At 43.3% G+C, this 10,000-nt stretch overlaps 1 protein-coding gene across 4 annotated transcripts in view; it reads right to left on the bottom strand.

The window, feature by feature from the left end:
• LOC118122532 (glutamate receptor 1) overlaps window positions 1-10,000 on the bottom strand; it is a 43,698-nt gene that overhangs the window by 10,097 nt on the left and 23,601 nt on the right. For 3 of the 4 annotated variants that reach the window (XR_004698470.2, XM_035179289.2, XM_035179290.2), the window contains exons 7-15: window positions 9,894-10,000; window positions 8,751-8,855; window positions 8,150-8,260; window positions 7,165-7,371; window positions 6,852-7,067; window positions 6,068-6,188; window positions 5,849-5,984; window positions 3,941-4,139; window positions 3,407-3,654 (exon numbers count right to left, since the gene is read on the bottom strand). The exon at window positions 9,894-10,000 is cut by the window's right edge and continues 61 nt beyond it. Coding sequence is in view for 3 of the 4 variants with exons in the window: in XM_035179289.2 (XP_035035180.1) it covers window positions 3,407-3,654; window positions 3,941-4,139; window positions 5,849-5,984; window positions 6,068-6,188; window positions 6,852-7,067; window positions 7,165-7,371; window positions 8,150-8,260; window positions 8,751-8,855; window positions 9,894-10,000 (1,450 nt within the window). In the remaining variant the exon portion in view is untranslated. Of the gene's footprint in view, window positions 2,420-3,406; window positions 3,655-3,940; window positions 4,140-5,848; window positions 5,985-6,067; window positions 6,189-6,851; window positions 7,068-7,164; window positions 7,372-8,149; window positions 8,261-8,750; window positions 8,856-9,893 lie in introns of all 4 variants that reach the window. The other variant, XM_035179291.2, reaches the window with a different exon arrangement.

The raw sequence follows: 10,000 nt of genomic DNA, 5'->3' as shown, positions 1-10,000 counted from the left end.
ATTCTTCACTGGGCTGTTTAAAGCTGAATCAATCCCGTTGTTATTAAAGAAGATTAATCTGTTTTCTTATAAGATTTAATATTACAGACGATACTTGAATCTTTCCACCTGAACGACCACAGGTCAGTTTGGATTAAAATACTTTGTCAAGGTTTGAGGATCTTTGGTCACATGACTTCCGACTTTGCTCCTGTCATTAGAGGGTGGTCAGAAATAATCTGAAATGTAACCAGAAGTTGTAATTAGCTGCTTGTGAATATGACTGTTGGGATTAGCGTCACACGAGACAGTCATGAGGCTGTTTCACTCCAGTGGTCGGCAGTGACCTGGAGATTAGAGGGAAACTGTTGTTGTGACGTTTCCATGATTGGATGGAACAGTCGCTCCAGCAGCTTGAGCCCAGTGAGGAGCTCCAGTGGAAGGTTGGATATTAGAAGTGAAGAAGTCATGAAGGAAGAAAACATTTTATAACTGCCTGGATTGAGAAACTGTGAATAAATCCCAGAACTGACGACTGTGCAGAAAACCTCGTCTTCGCATTCATGTCCATTTCCTCCCTGATAAATAAAGGAGAAACAACATTCATGCATTTAGATTTGCACAATGTGAAATATCACATAACTCAGGTTCAAAGAATTGATGGACAACAAATGTGAATTTTGTGCCGTCCTGTATTTTAGCTGCCTGTTGTTCTCCTTCACAAACCAGTGACGATCAAAGCAGCACAGAGGAAGCAGTGATGATTTAATGGTGATAAAAAGAACTGGAATCATTGAAATGACTCAGCCAGTGTTGCTTCAGATTGAAGAGATGATGATTAACATGATTAACATGATTAACATGATTAACATGATTAACACCATAAGAGCAACGGAAGAGTTTTTGTTCTAAAGTGCATTTTACATAGAAACAGACACGACACAGATAAATAAAGATGAGGAGAATAAAAACAGTCCAGTTAAAATATGCACAAACTAAAAATGTAAAAAATGTGAATCCAACTAATCTGTTTGAATAAATATCAATTTGTAGTTGAGTGTAAAAGACGATTGGTGGTTTGTGGAATAAATTGAGAGGATATTATATGAGATGATATAAATAAAAAGCAGAAGTTAAAATTTCCAGCAGAGTTTTAAAACATACCTGTTTTAAAACTGGACATTTTGAAAATACATGAATTGCAACATTTTGGAACAAGACTCGAACAGAAGCACAGTCATCGTACGTTTGACCACAGCGACACGAGGACAGAGCAGATGCTGAGGGGATGAAGACAGGGAGCAGACGAGTCCGTCCGTCAGACGTTAGCACAGAGACGCTCGACCCAGAGACTCAGTGAAGATTAACGTGAATAACGTTTACAATATTATCAGTGTATGTCACAGTTCATCCATTCGCTTTACACAAATGTAAAACCATTTAACTATGAATGTGGGGAGTCAGTTTGCTCGGCTGTAATTTGCCGTCTCAGCAACACGTTTTTCCACGGATGAAATAAAGTTAAAACACAGAGGAACATAGGTTCAGCGTGTGCTCATCTCATCGTCGAACTCATTTCCTCTCTGAGTCGGGGTCGGCTGGAAAATGCTGATGTTCGGCAGAAAGAAAGAGAGAAAGATGTTCTGATACAAACGCTGAAGAAAATCCAAGCTGCTGTCAGGTGAACACGTTTAGGCTGAATTAAGATTTTAGGTTTGATTTTGTGTTCGGTCACCAACCTACAATAACTATATATAAATATATAATTAACCAGTTAACTGTCCAGTGATCTTTAGATGCTGAGTTTACTATAAATACTGTTTGTTAACACACACGATTCACTCAGGACGTTTCCTCTCTGAGAGTCTGAAGCTTCATGTTTGTTCCATAGTTTCATCTGATCTGTTAGTTTTAGTTTCTCTTTGTAATTTCGGGACTAAAGAGTTTTGTCTGACATGCGTACGTCCTGTGGTCATCACCTACGTGGGCGGAGTCTACCTGTTCTTGACTCTGATTGGTTTGTAGACGGCGTCTGACTTGGGAGTTGTTACAACACAACAAAAGAACTAAAAAAGAAACTGATGCGTTTGTTTTCCTGATAAATCTTGAATGTTGCAGTTGGCAGATGAACCGACTGATTTCATTACTGCTCAGAGACGGTTTATAGTTTTGCCGAGTAGTTATCATTGTTCATATCAGAACCAAAAAGCTTTTCCATGAAATAAAGATGAACTAACGTGGTGATGAGGCTCGTTACAATCTTGTTTTTAGTTTCACCCGACAACAGCATGGTTCCTATCGATCGTAGGTTAGTGTGTTTTCAGTGTTGTGGCGATGTCGAGGCAGACAGACGGGCAGCTTGGCAGTCAGACAGGCAGTAACAGAGGACAACAGACAGGTCAACAGGCCGACAGGGCAGGAACAGGCAGACAGACACATACTGACAAAGACAAACAAAAGAGAGAGATAGACAAGACAGACAGAGAGACAGATTAAGAGACTGACAATCAGACAGACAGAGAGACAGACAGACTAACAGACAGTTAACAGGTCTATCAAACCCATGGGGGGTTCGAACACTGATGTTCACAGCTCATTCACCAACATGGAGCCGTTTCAGTAGAGGAGCTGAGGACTGAAGTCGACCTGCACGTTTATTTTACTCCATGTTGACAGACTGTAAATAAAGATGGACGACTCATCACAGTGAAGCTGAAAATTCTCAGATATCAACGCTGCCATCTTGTGGTGATGGTGTAATTTGCAGTCAGAGTCTGTGCAGTAGAGATCGTGGGGTGGAGCCGTGGTATCGACGTCCCGCCCACACAAGTGCTGGACCAATCCTGAGTCAGTCTCAGATGTCAATCATGACGTCTAAACCGTTTTTATATCATTAAATAACTAAATAAAACCGAACTGATCAGAAACACGCGAACAAACTTCAGTGAGAGAAGAACGAGCTGAAAAGACAGAAACATCTTTACAAACATTTATTTAACGTCTACCATGATGTTTTAGTTTGGTCCATGTCCCATCTGCTAACATGGAGGAGGTTCATGACCTAAACTGTAGCCGGCCACTAGGGGGCGATCAAGATGATTTGACTTGGCTGTAGATGTTCATCTTTATTCACAGTCTCTGATTCTGTTTGGAGCAGCTGATCTGCAGAGATTTGACCACGTCACTGTTTATCGAGTCTCAGGGAAGAAACACTACATCACCTCCTGACGTGTGACTGGCGACGACTGGTCAGAGATCAGATTCCCAGTAGGTTCGAGTTTAGAGTTCAATAAATGAACATGTGCAATGTGCTGATAACGTGGATCAGTATATATGCACATTTCCTATTCTTCTAATTTCCCACAAGAACAGACAAAACAAGACACCAACACACCGACTGTCCCCTGTCCAGATATTCAGAGAGTACCTGAGGGCCGATCCTTTGGGCGTGGCCACTCCGTAGCCTTTGGAGTCCAGGTTGCCTCCGACCTTCATGGTGTCGCAGGGCTTCCTCTGCTCGATGTACTCGTTCATGGAGGACTCCAGCAGGTAGGCGTACTTCCCCTTCGACTTCCGGACCCGCACCACACCTTCGTCCGTGTTCCTGACGAACACCGACGGGTCTGTGCTCCGCATGTACGACCACATCTTCTCAAAAACTGCGATCTTTGACCTCTAATGCAACAGAACAGATGGTAAAGACAAAAAAGGTTAGAAGAAGAACAGAGGACGAGTTTAGAAACCGTCGCTTGTTGAACGACTCGTTCGCTATAGCTTGTTGACGCACTTCTCCGAGACAGGAGTTGGATTCAGTGACAGTTCCAATGTTTCACGCGTTAGATATCTTGTTGTCAACTTGTTGTTTCAGATGTTTCCACATTGGATCTCGTCTTTGAACGGTTCAAAAAGAGCTGAGGGCTTCAACCCTTGTTGTGAGTTTAGCCTGAGAAGACGTCCTCACCATAAAGAACTCTTTGGTGGAGCCTCCATCCAGGGTCCCATAGGAGATCTCTGTCTGCTTGGCCAGGTCCTCTGCGCTCTCTATGGGGGAGACCATCCTCTCCACGGTGAGGAAGGCTGCCAGGTTGGCCGTGTAAGAGGAGATGATGATGAGGGTGAAAAACCACCAAACGCCTCCGACGATTCGACCTGAGAGAGACCTGCAGAGAACAAGTTCAACCTTTATGAAGAGTCAGATTGAACCTGGAAACATTCAACTACAAACCACTGGAAGGATCTTTACTTGAATGACACTAAATAAACAGTTTCTTCAATCTGCATCCAAGCTACAGAACAGTATCTGTATCCAGGATCAGTAACAGTTTTCATATGAATGTAGATGAAACACAAACTTAATATTTCACTGTCTCCTGATAAAATTATCACTTTAAATTCACTGTTCAAATCAATTTCTGAATCAGAGCTGCAAAGAAGACTCAGTTACTTGAGAAGATGGACAGAGAATTGATCTGCACGATGTGACAGTGAATGTGCTGGTTTATTTCTTTGCTTCAGGAAAAATCACCAAATTTGTCATTTCCACTTTCTCAGAAGAGAGAATTTTGTTTGTCAAACATGATAATAACAGAACATTTTATGGGTTTGTCCCACTGGGTCGGAAAAAACAAGACATCTGAAAACGACATATTCAAAGATGCAAAGACTCATTTTTCACTATTTATTTGGGCCAGAAAATTCAAATCATCTCATTCCTGAGTCTGACTGAACATTTGTGCCAGATTCAGAGAAAACTCCTCTAAGTGTTCTTAAAATATCATGTTCTCAAGAAAGGGGAGGACGGATAGTCTGAGTACCTGTAGCAGTTACAAGTACACACACTGACACACATTAACACACACTAACACACATTAACACCCTAACCCTAAAAATCGTCTGTTCACGCCCACATTTCCTCCAATTTGGCCTCTAGAGAGGATTTATATCCAGATGTGTGTTTTCTCCCTGAATCACAGCATACATGTACGTTATCGTCATGTGACAACAGAGGGTCAGGGGTGTGAATAGAGGACACACACACACACACACACACACACACACACACACACACACACACACACACACACACACACACACACACACACACACACACACACACACACACACACACACACACACACACACACACACAGTTATTTTAATGAGGTTATGAGGATTTCTGAAATATTCATAAATGCAAACACAGTGACACACTCACACATATACACACACACACACATCCAGAATAGAAAGAGCCTCAGGCCTGAACACAACAGTAACATATAACTGACCCGGCAGCACGTCACACAGATTGTGTGTGTGTGTCATGATAACGTGTGTGTGTGTGTGTGTGTGTGTGTGTGTGTGTGTGTGTGTGTGACAGTTGGAGGACTGTTACAGTGAACAGTGTTTATATTAATCTGCTGAGTTTCCCTCAGCTCGTGTTTCGCCTCGTACACAAACGACTTGTCCAGCTGAGCAGACGACAGCTCGTGAGGCTGAGACATGTGGCCAAAAGAAAAGTGCACATTTCTACACGGAAGGAGAAATTTAAACAGTTTTTAATATTATTAAAAGACTTGGATATCATCAGGTTTTTAGATATGTGAAGATATTTCAACACCACAAAGCAGCTGTCGACGCTCTGTTGACATCAGAGCGTCTGTCGGTCGTCAGCCATGTGAACAGCTGAGCAGGAATATTGTGTTTTAGGAATAAGGGAAAAAACTGGAATATTTTATGAATGAAACGTGAATATAACGTTCAGCGTTGGTTGCGCTGCCTCAAAGTGCCAAAGATAAAAACATTTAAAAACTGGTATTTTAAACCAAAGGTCTGTGATCGTGGACTGAGGAGGAAACAGGAGTTTTACCTGGGGGAGATGTCGCAGCCCTGCTGCATGAAGGCCCCGAGAGAGAACCACAGAGAGTTGAAGATCCCAAAGTCGTTGGTGTATTCAGGCGACTCCTTCTCTTTCTGCTGGTTCTGGTTCTGAGCCTGAGAGTAACCTGACAAAACAGAGTCATGTCACGAGTGAACCGAACCAGGCAGCAACCAGGAGCCTGAGAACACGGCAACAACGCTGAGATACCTGAGTGAGCGAGTTCAGAGGAGGAAGCCGGCTGCGCTCGTTGAGACGAAGAGGAGGGGACGGTCTCGTCTTCGTCATCAGAGTCCTCGCTCTCCCATTCGTAAGGACTGAACCGACTCACCTTAGAAACAAAGACGAGGACACAATCTGAGAATATGCGTCAGAAGACACTTTTGTTCTCCAGAGCTTCAGCATCAGCACCAGTGATAAAAGAAAAGACTGAAACCAAATAAAAGTTTCACGTCCCACTTTTAATACGAGTTTGTTTAAGTAGATGTAAGAAGAACTGTGAAGGAGATATGGTCCAAACAAAAACAACCAAATGTTCAACTGTCCAAATACTTACGGCCTTTTCAAACAAAAACTATTGGGAAGAAATACTCAGTTAAGTAAAAGTAAAAATACTCTATTACAAGTCAAAGTGGTTCATGCAAACCCAGTTTCTCAGCTTCATGTTTATATTGTTGTTATATCTTTTTCTTTTTTAACGTACGAACTTCCTTCATCATAATGAAGACATCGAATCAACACAGAGAACTGATGCTTGTAAAACAGAAGATCTTAATTATTCTACTCATGAACTAACATAATAAACTTTATGTAACTTTACAACAATGTTTCTTCTTCTTTGGATGTATTTGATGATGATGCTGTATAAATACTAAAAATAAACTTTAGCTCAAACAAATCACATAGTTGTGTTAACATTAAAACCTTATTGTATCTGTACACAAACAGATAATTACAGTGTATTAGATATTTGCTGTGTAACCACGCCCCTCACCAGGAAGAGCACGACGCTGACGCCGATGTAGGCGAAGACGATGCACATCCAGATCTCGTAGGCCAGCGGGTCGAGGAAGGAGAAGACGCCTGGTTTGGACTTGGTGGGTTTCTTGATCATGATGGAGATTCCCAAAGACATGAAGGGCTTCGTGAAGTCGATCACCTGCTCTCGCACCAGAGTGATGGTGAGCGGAGCGACCGCCACGTCGGCCTTCTGCAGGAGGGACAGAGACACAGTGAAGGTTGATTTATCTGCTCGACCAGAGATCGTAGGCTTCGGCAAAAAGACTAATGTAGTGTCCGACACGCACCCCGTACACCAGTTCTCCCACCATGCCGTTCCACATCTTTGTTCCACTGTCTCTGGCGCCGTACTTGCCGTCACCCACCAGTTGGAGGCGGTAGGTGAAGCCGACGTGCTTGGCGATCTCCGAGGCGAGTTCGGCACAGTAACCTTCGAACTTGTCATTTCCCACTAGCTGCTCGTGGTTCTTCTTCAGCATCATGTAGGGAGCTTCCTGTTCGGAGACACATGGTGAAGAGATAAGGACGTTTCTGACATTTCAGTCCTTTTCCATCACGCTCGCTTTGTGCTCTTGTTTCATTCGTCTCTTTATTGATCTCTGAATTTACTGCTGACCTTGTTTTTATCTCAGTTTTTATTTATTCTACCATTGGTCCCTCGTTTATTCTCTTCTCTTATACACGGCTGCAAACTTGAACCAGGTTTAAGTCAAATAACTGAGGCCTTCTGGTTTGACTTCCTGATTCCTTCCCTTCCAATGGTTCAGGAGGTTTTTAGGAGCTTGAGTAAAGTTTCTCTGACACTGTTGCCGACACAGGACGCTTCTGATTGGCTGAGAGTCGAGCTGCCGCTAACGTTTGCTCTGCTTGTTTCTCTGAAAACTTCAGATCCAGACGTCCGACGACTAAAATCCTTCATCTGCTTCAAATATAGAGTAAAAACCACCAAGAGCTAAAAAGTGCTTCATAAATATGTGACTTCAAACTGGATAGAAACTCACTTTTCACTCTTCAGACAAACAAAACGCTGACACAAAGAGGATGTGACGCCACCGACAGGCGACTGAAGGAAATGCAATATTAAAGTGATTAAAACTACAGATTTCTGCAGGTTAGAAAAAATTATGAAAGATGATTTAAAACAACTTAATACAAATTTCATCAGCAACAATAAACATATAGAATGATATGTCTCATTTTGTGTTTCATACGACCAGACTGACCCGCCCAACACGCTCTAAACAACCGGCAGGAGGATGAGCAGCGTCTTACCAGGATGGTGGTGACGACGTAGGTTCTGTTCTGCAGACCGTGGACCTCCTCCGGCACCGGCCTGTAGACGGCGGTGTTCACGTAGCCTCTCCTCTCGTTCCAGTAGCCGATCTAAACGCACGACATCACAGCTGTTATCTCCTCGCCACCTTCACCACCTCCTCCCAGCGCTCGAGTGGACAGAGGTGAAGTTCCAGTCTCTGGTCCCACCTGCAGCTACGTGATGCTCATTAATGTGAAGCTGTATTCTGTGGGCTCGTGTTTTCTCTAAAAGCTGCTGACTGGACTTCACAAAAATTGTTAAGTCATCACTCTGTCAAATAAACTCTTTTTCAGGATGTGAACCCTGAGTGTGTAACTACAGAGTCAGTATAAGGATGTGGTCATCACATTGAAGCTCATAGTGTCTGATGGAGGGGAACAGAATCCTGAGAGTCTGCAGGTTTGAGACCAAACAAGTGCTGCAGCAGCTGATTTCACTGATCATCGCACCTTTAATCAGAGGAGAGGGAGCTAATCAGTGGAACGAGCTGATGTGGTGAAAAGCACCGAACTTCTGTTGGAATTCAAACCATTTAACAAAAGAAAGCAGCCGCAGCACCTTCGAGGATCCTTTGCTGCTGAGCTCCATCACGGTCACGGTGTAGTTGGTCCGATGTCCTCGCTCGTCGAACTGAACGTGACCCGTCAGACCTTCGAGACGCACCTGCACACACACACACACACACACACACACACACACACACACACACATTCTGTTCATATCTCATACTTACACCTTCTGTCTTCATCAGATTCTGTCGCCAAAATGATAAAAATCTTTTTTCATTTGACTCTAAAACAGTTTGTCATCTCTCTGATGATGTAGTAATGTCGTGTTTTGCAGTTTGACCTCATGGTGGTGCTGTTGTTTCACTGTTACTAAGAAAAAGCGTATTATTATTATTATTATTATTATTATTATTATAATAGCTCATCGTCACGGTAACACGATGCTGCAGTGCCTGTCAGGTTTCGTCCACAGCAGCATTTTCTTTGTTATCAGACATTTAATGGCAGACGATGACGAGGATTTAGTTCAGTACCAAGATTAAAGTATAAAACTCACGACGAGCTCTGAACAATGGTAAAGATCACAGCTGGTTACCGAACTCGGTACTTCTAAGGTCACTAAACGGTTTATGGTCGGTACTACCCACAGTTGGCACAGTTTCCATGTGCTGGTGCTGTATCAGTTCAGAAGGGAACATTATCCCACACAGGTCAGAGATGTGTCCTCAACATGAGAAGTTAAGTGGCTGAGGAGAGAAACTCTGATGTCTCAACCCTGCTGCTGCAGACGAGCAGATTCTTCTCCAGATCAAACTTTGACCTGAGAAGCCAGAGAGTCTCAAAAGCTTATTTTCCTGCATGTTGGCCTCAGCCGGAGAAACGGAAAGAGCTGCCATGACATCCCACAGCTGACGGGTGTTCTGAGACTGAAACTGACTGATCTGGGTCAGTCTACGAGAAGTTACAGCCTGTGACAGATAAAACCGTATGAACGTGAAATGTGAGAATCATTAATGAATGTGGGAAAACAAACTCTTTAAAAATATATGTAGTGTTTGTTGTTGTTTCTAACTTATTCCTTCACAGGGACGTGATGTTAAACACACAAACCAAAGTGCCTACAAGTGTTTGAAAGAGACTTGTGGATTTAATGGCTATTGTTGATTGTGTACACGTGTGTGTAGTTGTGTACCTGTTGCAGGGCCCTCTGGATGTCGATGCCCTGTCCCCAGGGGGCGGGGGGGTTGGCCAGACACTCCCCCGCGTTGCCACGGCGAGAGATGTCGATCCGCTGCCGTC

The sequence above is a fragment of the Hippoglossus stenolepis genome, chromosome 15, assembly GCF_022539355.2.
Source record: "Hippoglossus stenolepis isolate QCI-W04-F060 chromosome 15, HSTE1.2, whole genome shotgun sequence".
NCBI classification, from domain to species: Eukaryota; Metazoa; Chordata; class Actinopteri; order Pleuronectiformes; family Pleuronectidae; genus Hippoglossus; species Hippoglossus stenolepis.
This window is presented reverse-complemented; position numbering and strand designations above follow the sequence as displayed.